This window comes from Erythrolamprus reginae, chromosome Z, assembly GCF_031021105.1.
Source record: "Erythrolamprus reginae isolate rEryReg1 chromosome Z, rEryReg1.hap1, whole genome shotgun sequence".
NCBI lineage: Eukaryota > Metazoa > Chordata > Lepidosauria > Squamata > Dipsadidae > Erythrolamprus > Erythrolamprus reginae.
The window spans coordinates 84,475,205-84,492,603 of NC_091963.1; the positions used below are offsets into that span (position 1 = coordinate 84,475,205).

The 17,399-nt window shown below is 40.5% G+C and overlaps 1 protein-coding gene across 6 annotated transcripts in view; it reads right to left on the minus strand.

The window, feature by feature from the left end:
• Window positions 1-17,399, minus strand: part of ZPBP (zona pellucida binding protein) — a 174,077-nt gene that overhangs the window by 136,620 nt on the left and 20,058 nt on the right. For 4 of the 6 annotated variants that reach the window (XM_070727176.1, XM_070727172.1, XM_070727174.1 and 1 more), the window contains exon 3: window positions 12,759-12,884. The exons of the other annotated variants lie outside the window; for them this stretch is intronic. In XM_070727176.1, the coding sequence (XP_070583277.1) occupies window positions 12,759-12,884 (126 nt within the window). The remainder of the gene's footprint in view (window positions 1-12,758; window positions 12,885-17,399) is intronic. 6 annotated transcript variants of the gene reach the window in all.

Genomic DNA, 17,399 nt, shown 5'->3' on the forward strand with positions numbered 1-17,399 from the left:
AAAAATAAGAGCAGACCCAAAAATAAAAGGGCTGACCATTGGGAAAGAAATATATAAAGTGCAAGCTTTTGCAGATTATTTGACATTCAGTACGGAGGATCCGATTTACAGCAGTTCCAATGTTGATACAGACGATAGAACAGTATGGTAAATTTGCAGGGTTAAAAATAAATAAGAGTAAAACGCAATTTATAGTTAAAAATATGACGGAATTACAAGAAAGAAAACTTGAAAATACAACAGGTATGAAAATTGTTAAGAAAGTTAAGTATCTAGGAATATGGTTAACATCTAAAACTATATCCTTAAAAATGATAATTATATGAAATTAATTGAAGAAATTAAAAGAGATTTAGAAATATTGAACAACTTAAAAATGGGAAGAATTGCCACAATAAAGATGAATATTTTATTCCTGTTCCAGGTTATACCAATAAACCCAGGGGAGAAATTAAAAAAAAATCTAACGACAATAGTTAGAAAGTTTTTATGGCAAGGGAAAAAAAGCAAGAATAAAGATAAATATTTTAGAGCAGAGGTCCCCAACCGCCGGTCCGCGGACCGGGACCGGGCCGTTGGAGCTTTTCAGCCGGTCCGCGGCGCCAGGGCCCCCTCGGCCTTTCCGCATCACCAGCGGCGCTCCCCCCGCCAGCCAGCCAAGCCCCGCGCCCGCCGGAACCGGCTCCTCGCTCTCCCCCCCGCCGCCCGCCGCGTTTGCAGGAGGTGGGGAGGGTTGGGCGGCCCGCCAAGGCCAGGAGGGACGCCGCTGCCCCCCCCCTCCTTCCCTCTCTCCGCCCGCCGCTGCGCCTCCTTGACAACGAGAGGAAATGCCGGCAAAGGCTTTCCTCAGCGGAGGCCGGCGAAGGTGATATTGAATGTCGGGGGAGAACGGGTATTTGCACGCGCTCCCTATCTCCCTGCTAGCCCACTCGGAATATTCAAAATAAGAAAAACCTTTGCCGGCGAAGGCTTTTCTTATTTTGAATATTCCGAGTGGGCTAGCAGGGGGATAGGGAGCGCTTGCAGCCGCCCGTTCTCCCCCGACATTCAATATCACCTTCGCCGGCCCCGCCTCTCCTCCAAACCCCCTTGCTGAGAGCCCGGGGCGAAAGTGCTCTCGCAAAGGTGAGGCGGGCAGGGCGTGCGCGCGTCATCGCTGAGAAGAATGGAGAGAGAACGAGAGTGAGTGAGAGCAACAGACAGCAAGATAGAGAGAAAGTGAGAAAGAGAGAGTGAGAAAGGGGGGGGAGAGAAAGAGATAGCAAGAGAGAGAACAAGAGAGAGAAAGAGCGTGAGAAAGAAAACAAGAAAGAGTGAGAGAGAGAGAAAGCAAAAGAGACAGAAAGAAAACAAGAGAGAGAAAGTGAGAAGAAGAGAGAGAAAGAGGGGGAGAGAGAGAGAAAGAGAGAGGGGGGAGAGAGAGAAAGAGAGGGAGAGGGAGAAAGAGAGGGAGAGGGGGGAGAGATAGCAAGAGAGGGAGAGAGGGAAAGGGGGAGAGAGGGGGAGAGAAAGAGAGAGGGAGAGAGAGAGGAGATAAAGGAAGAGGAGAGAGAGAAAGGAAGAGAAAGAAAGAAAGAGGGATAGAAAGAGAGAGAGAGTGAGAGATGCTCAGTGAGCCTTTCTTTGAAGTTGCCTTTCTTTCTTTCTCTTTCTTGCTTTCTTTCTTGCTCTTTTTCTTTCTCTCTTTTACCTTCCCTTCCTCTATTTCTTCTTTTCTTTCTCCTTCCTACCTTCTTCCCTTACTCTCCCCTTTCATAAGTTTCCTTGCTTCCTTCCTCTGTTCCTGTCCCTTCCCCCTTTCTTTCTTTCTTTCTTTCTTTCTTTCCTTCCTTTCCTCCCTCCATTTCTTGCTTTCCTTTTCCTTCCTCCCTTCCTTCCTCCCTCATTCCCTTCTTTCACTCCTTCCTCTCTTACTCTCCCCTTTCACACCTTTCCTTGCTTCCTTTGCACCCTTCTTTTGTTCCTGTCCCTTCCCTCTTTCCATCCTTCCTTCCCACCCTCCGTCCATTCATTCACCCATTCCTCTCTTGATCGCCCCTTTTACGGCGCCGCTGACAGCTAGCTCTCCCCCCCCCCCCCACCGGGCCATGGAAAACTGGTCTAGCTTAAAGCCGGTCCCTGGTGCAAAAAAGGTTGGGGACCTCTGTTTTAGAGGATATTAAGGAAAGAGGAGGGTTTGCCTTACCAAATTGGAAATTATATTATCAGGCAGCCACCCTAACATGGATTAGAGATTGGATAGTGTTGGAGGATAAAAGAATATTAACCTTGGAGGGTTACGATTTAATGCTTGGGTGGCATGTCTTTATATGGCATGATAAAGATAAAATACATACATATTTTAAAAGACACACAATAAGTATTTATTAGAAGTTTGGAAAGATGTCAAAAAACCCCTTTTTTTTAACTATTCCAGATTGGGTTTCACCACTAGAAGCAATAACTCACCCCAAATCGATACAGGAAATGAAAATATTAAGGTACAAAGATTTGCTAGACGATCAAATGAAATTAAAATCAAGGAATAAACTACAGGAAGAAGGGATTAAAATGGATTGGTGGCAATTAATTCAAATCCAGTCTAAATTTCAGAGGGACAGTAAGGTTTATGTCTTTAATAAGAGTAAAAATTTCTTAAGCAATTTATTAACTACAAACCAGACTAAATTAATTGGGAAAGCATATAAATATATGATTGGTCACAAAAATATAGACTTAACTTTAAAGGATAACATGATAAGTTGGTGTAGAAATATCGGCAGAGAAATTGATTTAGATACATGGGAAGAGTCTGGACTTCTAATTGGAAAATGACAAAGTCGGTATCGTTAAAGGAAAATCAAATTAAGATGTCCTATAGGTGGCATCTCCCACCAAGTAGAATTGCAAAAATGTTCCCTAATATGTCCCCATTATGTTGGAAGTGTAAAAAAGAAATAGGTTCATATTATCATCAATGGTGGAGTTGTAGCAAAGCTAAGATATATTGGAAAATGATAGAAAGAATAATAAAAGAAATAGTAATGCAAGAGACAGAAAAAACTCCGGAATTTTACTTATTAAGTATAGCTAAACAGAAATATGAGAAAGATATTTTACATCTAGTCATTCATATAACGACAGCGGCCAGGATAGTATATGCGCAAAATTGGAAGAGGGAAGATATTCCCAAAGAGGAAGAGGTTATCAAGAAAATATTAGACTGCGCTGAAATGGATTTGATGACAAGACGGTTAAATAACCAAGAAGAATCTGAATTTTATGTGATTTGGAATAAAGTGTACATATGGATAGAGAAAAAGAAGAAGTAAAAATGAATACTAGGTGTGCACAATAGTAGTATGGTTAGGATTTAATCTTTGTGTTTGTATTTTGCTTATATACGAAGTTTATTTTTCTTTTATAATAAGGTAACATAAAATTTCTTCTTTTCATTTAAAGTAATAGGTTGACTTAAGATATTAATAATGTATTCTTTTTCTGTATTGCAATTTGACTTCTAGAATAAGAGGGGTATTGGCAACCCCAATTTTATGTTAAGTGTGTGTTTGTATGTTTGTCAATTTTAAGAAAACCAATAAAGTTTATTAAAAAAAAAACAAGTCTGTCTACAGCTGATTATCTGGGCCCTCTGGTTTCAGGCCCGGCTACAGCATGGAAACTGCTTTGGTCACATTGACAGATTATCCCTGGCAGGCTCAGGATAGGGTCAATCCTGGTGCTTCTTGACTTCTCAATGGGTTTGAAATCATTGACCATGGTATCCTTCTGCACCGGCTGCAGGGATTAGGAGTGGGAGGCACTGTTTTATGGTGGTTCATCTCCTACCTCTCCGGTCGGTTGTAGTCGGTGTTGGCAGGAGGTCAGAGGTCAACTCCTAGGTCCCTTTTTGTGGGGTTCTTGAGGGGTCAGTCCTCTCCCCCCTGCTGTTTAATATCTACATGAAACCGCTGCATGAGACAATCTGATGACATGGGTTGAATATAGCTGAGCTCAGCTATACATCGGAGTGTATAGATGGAGTAACTGTGGGTTTTGCCTCTCAAGGACAATCCCAACTGTACAACCATCACCCTCCCTCTTCTCTCCCCGCGGAGGACTCACCCGACAAGTCTCCACCTTCCGACCCCGGACTCCCATTCAATCCCCATTCAGAAAACGGGAGCTGGCAACTCAAAGAGGAGGAGGAGGCAGGTGTGTACACGTATGTGTGTTGTGCCCGGCTCAGCTTTCGGCAGGCCTTCCTTTACCTTGGGTGAGATGAGATCAAGGGGGACATTCTCGCTACTGTTGCTCTGGCTTCGGAGGTGCCTCAGCAAGCGGGCACAGAGACTCACCACCTCCTCCACCAGGAGGCACCAGCGATAGACACAGGCGATGGGGAAGGAGAGGGAACTGCTGCATCCCCTGGCACCACCTGCTGTGGATGGGCCGGTGCCGAGCCTCTTTGAAGTTCGCGGTGGAGTGCTCAGCCTCCCCAGCCCCCCAGGTACATGGTGGGCTGGCAGTGAAACAGGGAGCTCGCGCGTGCAGGTGCACATGAACCTTCGCTGGTGCAAGACTTCCCCGCACTTTCCTTGCCGCTCCCCGCCCCAACTCCAACACTCAGCTCCCTTAGCTGCTAGAGAGAACAGTGGCCAGGAGCACAGGATGCGGATGCATCCTATGCTCCTGTCACTCACCCATGGGCTGGATAAATGGCCTCAGCAGGACGTATGTGGTCCGCGGGCTGTAGTTTGGGGACCGCTGATCTTGAGTTTTGACTACTCCAATGCTCTCTACATGGGGCTACCTTTGAAGTGTTTGGAGACTGCAGGTAGTACAGAATGCAGCTGTGCAAGCGACCATGGGCCTCCCAAGGCATGCCCATGTCTCTACAGTACTCTGTGAGCTGCACTGGCTGGCAATACTCTCCAAACACAATTAAAAGTGTTGGTTATGACAGGACCAGATTAGTTATGGGATCGTCTTCTGCCTCATACATCCCAGTGGCCAGTCAGGTCCCACAGAGTCTGCCTTCTCCAGGTTCCATCAGCCAGTCATCTATAGTTGATATATGACTGTTTTTTGCTCTGCCTAATTAAGTCAGAGCACAAAACAAAAGATTGCATGCATAAAAATCTTATACTTTCATTAAGAGATACATTTCTTCAAGTAGGATCACAAGATAACATAGCCAAAGTTAAATCCTATTGTGTATGAACAAAACTTTCTGTTGTATATAAATTGAAGAATATAATTTTTTTTGGTCTAAGGAATGTCTTTATTTTTTGAGTAAATTGGGGAGTTTGAACATCAAAACCTGCAACTATAATGGTAATGGGGATTGAAATTTCCAATGCTAAGTGGTTTGGTCATAAAGTTGCATCCATATAATTTAGCAATAGCAATGTTTGCAGTCCTGATTGTCATTATTAACCAAAAACTATAGTAGTTTGGTAAGGCAATTTCCTATCAGCTTCCCACAACCAAGGCAGTAGATAAGGATATAGGATTGTGGGCAATCCTATACTACAACCAAAGTATTGGATTTCAGAAAAACAAATTTCAATAAAATAGGGGAATATTTAAATAATGAATTAAAGGGCAGGGATAAAATGGCAGGAGCAAGTGCCCAGTGGACTGTATTAAAAAGCCACTGGACTGTATGTAAGGCAAATAACTAAAGGTAAAAGGAAGAAGAAACCACTCTGGTTTAGTAATGATGTAAGGACTATAGTCAATGAAAAAAAGTCTGCCTATAGGAGGTATAAAGAGTCTGAAAGTATAGCTGACAGAGAGGTGTATAAAATGAGACAGAAGGAGGCAAAACAGATAATATCTGCTGCTAAAGCCTCAAAAGAGGAAGAAATTGCCAAATCTGTGAAGAATCTTTTTCAGATATATTAGTGATAGGAAGAAGAAAAACTGCAGCATCACAAAGCTTAGTACTGGAGATAGTACATACATTGATGGGAATAAGGAGGTCGCTAACCATTTGAATAGCTACTTCAGTTTTCTCAGAAGGCATATTACCATATACTATGGGTGGATATAGCATAGGATTCAGCTCCAGTGATCTCAGAGGACAATGTCTTTGAAGAACTTGAACGATTAAAGACAAATAAGGCACCCCAGAGTTCTTAAAGAACTTAGATATGTGATTGCTACCCCCCTGATTGATTTGTTTAACCAATCCCTTTTAACAGGAGATGTTCCTGATGATTGGAGAATGGCCAGTGTTATGACTATCCACAAGAAGGGCAGCAGAGAAGAAGCTAGTAACTATAGGCCAGTTAGCTTGACATCAGTTATAGTTAAAATGATGGAGACTCTACTCAAAAAGAGGATAAATCAACACCTAAAAACCAATAACTTATTGGACCCAAACCAGCATGGCTTTACTGAGGGCAAATCATGTCAGACTAATCTCACTGATTTCTTTGACTATGTCACAAAGGTATTGGATGAAGGTGGTGCCGTGGATATTGCGTATCTGGACTTCAGCAAAGTCTTTGATATGGTTCCACATAAAGAGCTGATAGGTAAGTTACTGAAGATTGGACTTAATCCCTGGATATTTCAGTGGATTTGCAGCTGGCTAAAGCATAGATATCAGAGGGTTGTTGTTAATGGCGAGTATTCTGAGCAGAGCCTGGTTACAAGCGGTGTGCCACAAGGGTCTGTTCTGGGTCCTATTCTTTTTAATAACTTTGTGAGTGACATAGGGGAAGGTTTGGTAGGGAAGATTTGCCTATTTGCCGATGGCTCTAAAGTGTGCAATAGGGTTGATATTCCTGGAGGCATCTGTAATATGGCAAATGATTTAGCTTTACTAGATAAGTAGTCAAAGCAATGGAAACTGCAGTTTAATGTTTCCAAATGTAAAATAATGCACTTGGGTAAAAGGAATCCTCAGTCTGAGTATTGTATTTGCAGTTCTGTGTTAGCAAAAACTTCAGAAAGGAAGGATTTAGGAGTAGTGATTTCTGACAGTCTCAAAATGGGTGAACAGTGCAGTCAGGCGTTAGGGAAAGCAAGTAGAATGCTTGACTGCATAGGTACAGGTATAACAAGCAGGAAGAGAGAGATTGAGATCCCGCTGTATAGAGCACTGGTGAGACCACATTTTGAATACTGTGTTCAGTTCTAGAGACCTCACCACAAAAATATATTGATAAAATTGAATGGGTCCAAAGTTGGGCTACAAAAATGATGGAAGGTCTCAAGCATAAAACTTATCAGTAAAGACTTAATGAACTCAATCTGTATAGTCTGGAGGACAGAAGGGAAAGGGGGGACATGATCGAAACATTGAAATATGTTAAAGGGTTAAATAAGGTTCAGGAGAGGTGTTTTTAATAGGAAAATGAACACAAGAACAAGGGGGCACAATATGAGGTTAGTTGGGGGAAAGATTAGAAGTACCGTGAGAAAATATTATTTTACTGAAAGAGTAGTAGATGCTTGGAACAAACTTCCAGCAGACATGATTGGTAAATCCACAGTAACTGAATTCCCCCCCCCCAAATCTTTTTATTGTTTTATAGATACATATATCACAATTTGTTTATACAGTTTACAGGTCTTATCCAACTTTTTTACCGGTTACAGTTGTTATATAGATAATATTAACTTAATACTATGCAATGCAAAACATGGTAAAAACATTGAAATGGTATTTTCATTTTTTTAAAGTTTGTACTGCTATTTTGTATAGAATTATACAAATCTTTTCCTTTGAATCCACTCGTGCCAATTGTTCCACATGCTTTTAGTTTCATTGATTCTGTTTCCCTTAAGTAGGTTTGTCATCTCGTCCATTTCTGCACATGTATATATCTTGTCTATTATTAAATTTACATTGGGAGTCTGTTCGTTCTTCCATGTTTGCGCTATTGCAATTCTTGTAGCTGTGTTTATGTGAGTCAATTAAAAAAAGGGTTTGTTTAGACTCAAACTCAACCCGGATAAGACGGAGTGGCTGTGGGTTTTGCCTCCCAAGGACAATCCCATCTGTCCGTCCATTACCCTGGGGGGGGAATTATTGACCCCCTCAGAGAGGGTCCGCAACTTGGGCATCCTCCTCGATCCACAGCTCACATTAGAGAACCACCTTTCAGCTGTGGCGAGGGGGGCGTTTGCCCAGGTTCGCCTGGTGCACCAGTTGCGGCTCTATCTGGACCGGGACTCATTGCTCACAGTCACTCATGCCCTCATCACCTCGAGGTTCGACTACTGTAATGCTCTCTACATGGGGCTACCTTTGAAAAGTGTTCGGAAACTTCAGATCGTGCAGAATGCAGCTGCGAGAGCAGTCATGGGCTTACCTAGGTATGCCCATGTTTCACCATCACTCCGCAGTCTGCATTGGCTGCCGATCAATTTCCGGTCACAATTCAAAGTGTTGGTTATGACCTTTAAAGCCCTTCATGGCATCGGACCAGAATATCTCCGAGACCGCCTTCTGCCGCACGAATCCCAGCGACCGATTAGGTCCCACAGAGCGGGCCTCCTCCGGGTCCCGTCAACTAAACAATGTCGGTTGGCGGGCCCCAGGGGGAGAGCCTTCTCTGTGGCGGCACCGACTCTCTGGAACCAACTCCCCCCGGAGATCAGAACCGCCCCTACTCTTCCTGCTTTCCGCAAACTCCTCAAAACCCACCTTTGCCGTCAGGCATGGGGAAACTAAACATCTCCCCCTGGGCACGTTGAATTTATACATGGTATGCTTGTGTGTATGTATCTTAGTATATGGGTTTTTTAAAATTTTTCAATATTTTAATTAATTGGATTATGTATTGGATTGCTTGTCACTTGTTGTGAGCCGCCCCGAGTCTTCGGAGAGGGGCGGCATACAAATCCAAATAATAAAATAAATAAATAAATAAATAAATAGTTAGTTTCAAGCAAAATTTGATGTATATTTTTATAAAATTGTTTTAACTCTTGATTCGGGGCGTATATGTTCACCAGTAATATTTTTCCCCCTAATATTTCAATTTCCGTCATTGTATATCTTCCTTTGAGATCCGTTTTAATTTCTTTTGGTTTTAGTTCTTTCTTCACATATGTGGCCACTCCCCCTTTTTTTTCATTTTCGTCTAATGAAGCATGTAATTCCCCTAATTTTGTATATTCTAAGAATTTCTTATGTGCTAATTTGATATGCACTTCTTGCAAACATATTATCTGTAGTTTCTGGTTTAGGAGTTTGGAAAAGACCTTTTTTCTCTTACAATTGTTATTAAGGCCATTTATATTTATTGAAATCAGTTTGATATCTGAAAGCATTTAGTTAAGTATTCCTCCTAGGGAGGAAAAAAGTTAAAGCAAGAAAGCTAGTTTTGTTTATCTGCTGCCGCTGCCGTTTGTGATCTAGTCTTAGCCCCTTCTTCCTTCTCCTTTCCTCTCTCTGTTTCCTCTGGTCCTTGCTTTCTGTCTATTTGTCCGTCTGTTTCTATATCCTCTTCCTTGCTTGATTCTAGTCTATCTCCACTTTCTAATTCGGAGTCTAGGGCAGTTATTCGTTCGTATATCTCTTGTGCTTTTTCAGCATTGTCGACTTTTACTCTCCTTCCTTCTATTTTTACCATTATCCCCTCTGGAGTAATCCATCTAAATGTTATTTCTCTTTTGTTCAGGAGGGACGCTAAATTTCTATATTCTCTTCTTCATTTTCTAATCTTTCTGGGAATTTGTTTCAGGATATTTAGCTCTCTACCTTTATATTTCATTTTCCCTTCTCTAGACGCTGCGTATACCCTGTCTCTTGTGATCTTTCTAGCGAATCTTAAATGTATTTCCCTGGGTAATCGGTGTCTTCTCGCATAATTAGTATTAATTCTGAATATTTCGTCTAATTCGTTTATGACTTCCTCTCTGTTAGTTTGTAATATCCCTGCAATTATTGTTGTCATAATCTCCCCAAGATTTTCATTTTCTGCCTCTACCACATTTTGAAATCTTAAGAAATAGGATGATCTCTCTAATTCCAATTGGATCAATGAATTTTCGAGCTCTCTATGAGATTCTATGAGTTTTTGATCGACCTGTTCCATTTTTTTTTCATTTTGTTCTGTCCTTTTTTCTACTATCATTATTTTTTCCTCATTTTTTTGTGTTTCCGCTTGTGCGGATTCCAGTCGGTTTTCTAATCTCCGTATATCCGTTTTGAGTTCTACATGATTATTTGTAATCAGTTCCTGCAGTTTCAACATGGTCTCCTGCATTACTGTTAAAGTTTTATTCATGTTTTGCATCAATAATGTACTCTCTTTTTCCTTCTCTACATTTAACATCTCATCTATTTGCCTTTGAGAGGCAGGGGAAGCTGTATTTATTGTTGTTGTGGTTTTTTTACCACCTTTGGGTTGGTAGCTGGCCATCTCTTTTATAATCTGATTTTGCTTTTCTAATATAGTAAATATTCTATTCCAGATCACCATGGGAGATGAAAGAAAAAATGTTTAAGCAGATTAATAATTCTTGCTATATTTCATTCACTAGTTAACTTTTTGTGGTCAGCTTTCTAGTTTATAATTAATTAAATGATTCTACGTTCCTTTGCAAATAACAATGTAAATAACAATGTAAGTATCTTAACTACTATAATGGTATAAACTTATAAACTTATAAACTTATTTTCTATACAATTTAATTCTAATTCTTGTCAATATTTGTAGTTCTAGTTTAATCTATGCTTCTATAGTTTCCTATCTTATTCCTATCTTATTCCAATCTAGAGTAATAAAGATACAAAGAAAAACACTTGAGATACTTTTAAAAATAAAGTAATAAATGAAACAATTGAATTACTTTAACTATTGGTGTCACAATTCTATCTTATCTATGTAGGGTACTAAGAGGGAAAGAAGGGGGAAAAAACAACAACAATTGAAATATTCCTAAGGATAATGTACTTTAAATTTCAATTCTAGTTCTAAATCTTATTGTCTATTTTATATCTCTATATCTATATTATATATATTATTATATATTATAACAGGTAATCAGGAAAGTGAGAAAAAGACAGGAAAATTATAGGCAAACGTGTAAAATACAGGGAGCGTTGTATCTTCTTTCTTCTTATTGCTTGTTGCTTAGGCACTTAGAGGTTATTTAATAGTCTATGATGACGTCTCTGTTCTGGCTCTCCCCTGGGCTTCTCTGCTCCTTGCTTCAAGGTCTCTCAAATTATTTCTTCTCAACGTCTGCTTTCCGTAGTAGAAGTCACAAATCTCGGCACTCCTCTCCCTCTGTCAGCTCTCTCGCCTGGTTTCCAAGTTTTTAAACGTTCTAATGTTCAGAGGTAAGCAATCCCCACGAAATCCTTCTTTCTCAAATTCCACAGTTGTCAGCAATCTGGAAAAAGGTGTGAGGAGGGTAAAGGAATTTCCCTCTGCTCGCTCTATTTATCAGGATCTTGAGTCCAATTCCCGACTCCACATACAGTACAAAATCAATGTCTATGTGCTTCAATGTTGTGCAGTTCTATGGTTCCAAAAATCTGAGTTAAACACTGTCTTTGGGAAAAAAAATTTTTAACTCCTTTCCAAGATCAGAACATTCTGGTTACCCAGCCCCCGATCGAAATGGGTTGCTGGCTTTCACCACTTCACCGTCGCCGCTTTTTACTGATTTTTACGATGTTTTCTTGATCTCCTGTCAGGGCAGTCTATTTAAAGATTAAAGTAATTTTATGCTTTTCATACTAAAAAAAAAAAGGATGTTCTAATAAATTCTACCAAATTCAGTACATAGTATAATCTTAAGGAATTTTTGGAAAGATCTGTATTTCTCACTTGCTTCCCTCTGTGGTGGCTCCTTGGAGTTTCAGACCCGCCATACTGGTGACAGCTGAGACGGGTGCCTCCGGTCTCCGATAGAGAGGGTGTCCTTCGCACCGATTGCAAAACGCCTTTAGCAATCGGCACCCGAATAATCCCTCATCCTCCACGTCGCCCTCCAAGCAAACTGTGCCCCGAAAGGTCTCGCAGATCGGAGGAAAAAAGCAAACCCAGGGAGGAGATCCTCCTTGCAGCTGCTTCACTCCTTCTCGCCAACCAGGATTTAAACATGCCTGGGATAAACATATATCCATCCTAAGATAAAATACAGGAAATAGTATAAGGGCAGACTTGATGACCATAAGGTCTTTTTCTGCTGTCAATCTTCTATATTTCTAAGGCAGTTTCAAATCCCAAGCAGCTTGCAAGCAAGTCAGCAGACAGGTAAACGGCAGGTGATAGGAAGACAAGAATTGGGGTGCATAATGGTGCATGAGGGTACTCAAGAGTATAAGGGAGATGCAGAGCAGGGATCTTGTTGGATCTAGATGTAAGATACACAAATTATCAATGCAGCACAAATACAGGGAGACTGGGGAAGGGTATGCAGATGGGGGAGATTTCTTTACTAATTTACTGACAAAGAAGGTTGCAAATGATGGTCACATGACTGAGAGGAGCTACAACTTAGATTGTAAGGATCAACTGCCGTATACCTAGATCATGATCCCACGACCATGAAGCTACTCAGATGGCCAGAATTCAAGAATTGGTTCTAATCATCATTCATTCATTCAGTACTGTTAGTCAAGAACTACTCATCATTGTTAAAAGCAATTAGTTTGGTTTATTTGTGTTTAATTATAACTAAAATTAAATTAAACCCCGTAGATTTAGTTTAATACAAGAGAGTACATGTAAATTGACATTCTGTTCTTGTTTTAGATGAAAAACAGGAAAATACTATTAAGCAATACTGGAGGAAAATACCTGTAACCAAATCACCACTTGGTCCATGCCATTCAAATATTGGGTCGATCAATTCTGAATTTCTCAGATGATTTGTTAAACACAGAATATGTGGACTGTTATGATGCTGCCTGACATAAACTTTGACTGAAAATATAATTTAATTAATATTTGTTAAAAGAAAGTACATTAAAAATAAAATGCATTTAAAATAACAATTATCCAAGTAAAGCTATGCTATTTTCAAGATTTATGCATTTACTAAGAAGTAAATATAATTTCAAGATTTCTTTGCATGTAGTTTAGGATTATATGAAATAGATTTAATTGGCAGACATGACAGAGTACAAGTGTTTAGACTTTCAGATATAGGATGTCTTTGTTATAACTAGCAAAGTTATATCTCTACTTATGGCATCTCAATAATTAAATGTTGCATTAAAAAATAAAGACTATGTCCTTTGCTCACCTCCCATTATCTATAAGATTGATAGACAAGCCAGGATTCACATTTTTAGCAATAGATTGCTTAGAAACATAGGATCTTGGGGCTGGAAAGAACTTTGGGGGTCTTTTTTTTCTGTTTGGGGGTCAACTCCCTGCTAAGGCAAGACTCCTTATATCATCCCAAACAAATGATTATCCAATTCTTTCTTGAAAACCTCCAGTGAGGAAGCACCCAAACTCTGGGAGGTAAGCTGTTCCATTAATTTTTTTGACAGGAAATTTCTTAGTTGGATCTCTTTTAATTAGCTTCTGCCCATTATTTCTTGTCCTGCCTTCAGGTGTTTTGGAGAATAAGTCAACTCACTCTTTTCTATGATTGCTCCTCAAATAATGGAAGACAGTTATCATGTCACCCCTGATCTTTCTTTTCATTAGACCAGACATATCTAGTCCCCTCATTTATTGTATAGTTTGTTACTCCTCTCTGCACTTTTTCTAAGTTCTCAACAGGTTTTTTTGTGTCATAAAGACCAGAAGTGGATGCAGTATTCCAAACATGGTTTCACTACTACAATATAGAGCAGCACTAGGATTTTAATTATTGGCCTTAATTAATAAGATCACTTTAGCTTTAGGGATGGCTGCAGCATACTGCTGGCTCATACTTGTTCATGAGGATATCTAGAGCCTTCTCATAGTTATTGCTGTGGAGCTAAGTACTGTCTATTTTGCACCTGTGGATTTGATTTTCTCTGCTTGTGCGGAATCTTACTTTTCCCATCACTGAACTGCATCCTATTGGATAGGACCCAATGCTCAAGTGTGTCAAGCTCCTTCTAAATTATGAGTTGGATGGTGATAGCAATTTCCCCCAGTTTATTGTCATCTGCAAATTTAATTTAATCAACATTTAAGATGTTGAAGATCACTGGCTCCAAAATAGAATCTGATGTATCCTCCCCGCACACTTCCCTCCATATACAGTAAATGTAACCCCACTGAAGACTACATGCTGAATACACTTGGTCAACCACAAATCCACCCAGTGGTGGTACTGTCTATATCACATTGTTCTATCTTACTGAGTGGTAGGCTTTGATCTATTGTTTTTATCTTACTAAGAAGTAAGCCATGCTCTTCTTTGTTAAACGAAGTCTAAGTAGAGTATATCCACACCATTTCCTTGATCTACTAATTTAGTCACTTTATCAAAGACAATAAAGCAGAATTTGTTTTTAACAGATCCAGACTGTTTTTAGTAATCACCTTTTTCATTGTAGGTACTCATAAATCCATCACTACTAGTGTTTGCAGATCAATTGTTTGATTATCTTCTCCACAATTTCCCCAGTTATTAATGTCAGATTGATTTGACTGCAGTTTCATGGTTTCATTTTTTCCCATTTGAAAATTGCACATCAGCTCTTTCCTTCCAGTCTCTGGCACTTCCCCTATGCTCCAGGACCTCTAAAAGATTTTGTTCAGTAGTTTGCAGATCATATCATTTGCCTTTTTCAGAATCCTTGGATGTAAATCAAATAGTGCCGTGATGGTGAACCTATGACACGGGTGCCACAGGTGGCACCCAGAGCCATATTTGCTGGCACGTGAGCCATTACCCTAGCTCAGCTCCAATGTGCATGTGTGTGCTGGCCAGCTAATTTTTGACTTGCACAGAGGCTCTGCGAGGGCATTTTTGACTTTCAGAGAGCCTCCTGGGTGATGGGGGAGGGTGTTTTTACCCTCCTCTGGCTCCAGATAAGCCTTTGGAGCCTGGGGAGAGTGAAACACAAGCCTATTGAGCCCACCAGAAGTTGTGAAACAGGCCATTTCTGGCCTTCCGCCCTCCCCAGGCATTGAATTATAGGTGTAGGCACTCATGCATGCGTGATAGCGCATGCACACGCTCTTTTGGCACCCAAGGGAAAAAAGGTTCACCATCACTGATCTAGTCCTAGCAATTTAAACTCATCTAAAGTGGATAGATAAGATATTCTTTTAATAAATTTTCCCTATTTTGATTTGCATTCCTATCTTGTCTCCCATGGTGCTGCTTTTGATAGGTTGGGCTAAGTTTTTCTTTTTGCATAAAAACTGATGTAGAGAAGGAATTACCATATTTTTCAGACTATAAGAGTAGTCTGAAAGTATATGATGCACCAGGATTTTGAAAAGGTAAACAAGAAGAAAAAGGGTTTTGCCCTCCTCAGCCCTCAGGAGCACTCTGCAGGATTCCCAAACCCTCTATGGGAATGGGGTGTGCAGAGGATTTTAGAGACCTGCAGAGTTGGGAGGCAAAAGCAAGACGGGTGAGGGTTTAGGGAGGGGAAAAATGGACCCTTCTTGCAAAATGGAGCATGCAGAGGGTTTGGAAGGCCTGCAGAGTATTCTTGGGGGCTGGGGAGAGGAAAATGTGACATGTGTGGGATTTGGGAGGTGAAAAACAGACCTGTTTTTTTGCAAAAACAGAGTGTGCAGAGGCTTTGGGAAGGCTCCAGATGCAAAAATTCCCCACTTTGCAAAAAATGGGCCCATTTTACCTCCCAAATCCCACATGCATAGCGTTTTTGCCACCCCCAGCCCCCAGGAGCATTCTACAGGCCTCCCAAACCTCTTGGTGCCATTTTTGCAAAAAATGACCCTGTTTTTGTCAAAAACAGGACATGCGGGTTTCTGGGAGTCCAAAAATGGTTGTATTTGGTGTAATTTTTTTTTTGGGGGGGGGGGGAATGCATCTTATACTCCAAAAAGTACAGTAAGCAGTTCCACTTTCTCCCTGGTCACCGTCTTACCATCTTTCTCCTATTAGCAGGTCAATCATTTCCTTGGTTTTCTTCTTATTCCTTACATATTAAAATAAATTTTTAATTGTTATTTTTGACATTTGTTTTTGGCACTTGCAGTCTTACTTCATTTTGAGTCTCAGTTTTCCTGGCTCCACCCTTGCGGATTCAGGTAATTTACTGCATTCTTTTCTTATTATCTTCTTTCCATTTTTATACTTCTTTTTATACTTCAGTTTGTCAGAGAGCTCCTTGTTGAACCATGCTATTTTCACCTGGTCTGTTGAAGATTTTTTCCCCTTTGTGGAACTTTGTTTGATTTGGCTTTTTTAATCTTATTTTTCAGTGTTTTCTAATGTTGAATTGCTTTTCCCTTTAGGATTTCCATCAATGGAATCCTTGCTAATCTCTTAGTTTGTTGAAGTCAGCTCTCTTGAAATCTAAAAAACTCCTTTGAAAATTTTCAACTATGGTGTCTGCATTATGTTGAATTCTATAATATGGTCAGTCTGCTCCTAAAGTTCCTACAACTTCTACCCTTTCATAATTTTTTATCCCTACTAGTAAGGATATGACCCACCATTTTTTTCCTTTGCCATTTCAATGATGAAAGTGTCAACTCGACTCCTTAGGAACCTGTTTAATCCCCCACTTACTGCACAATTTGTGTCCCAGCTAATGACCCTCACTGCTATTGTATTTTCTACACACCATTTAAGTGATGATTAATCAAAAATTCATCTATTTCCTCTGCTTGGTTGGATGGCCTGTTTAATATACACTATAGCAGTGTTTCCCAACCTTTTTTGAGCACATTATTCACATTTTCAAAATCCTGGGGAACACTGAACCGGGGGACGGGGCGCGGGGGGGGGGGGCGGCTAAAGAAAAGTTTGGACAAGAAAAATATCTCTCTTCCTCCCTTTCGCTCTATTTCTCCCTCTTTCTCTCTCTTCCTTCCTTCCCTTCTTTCTCTCTCCATCCATCTTTCTTTCTTCCTCTCTTTTTTGCTCTCTTTCTCTCTCCCTCCTTCCCTCTCTCTTTCTCTCTCCCTCCTTCCCTCCCTCTATGCCTTTCTCTCTCCCTTGCTCTCTCTCTTTCGGTCTCTCTTGCTATCTCTCTCTTGCTTTTTTCTCTCTTGCTCTCTCTCTCTTGCTCTGCCTCTCTTGCTAGGTCTCTCTCTCTCTGTCTCTCTTTCTTTCTCTCTGCCTCTCTTGCTATCTCTCTTTCTTTCTCTCTCTTTCTCTGTCTCTCTTGCTATATCTCTCTTTCTCTCTCTCTCTTTCTCTCTCTCTTTCTCTCTTTCTTTCTCTCTCTCTCTCTCTGCCTCTCTTGCTATGCCTCTCTCTCTCTGCCTCTTGCTATGTCTCTTTCTCTCTCTCTCTTTCTCTGCCTCTCTTGCTATGTCTCTCTTTCTCCCTCTCTCTCTGCC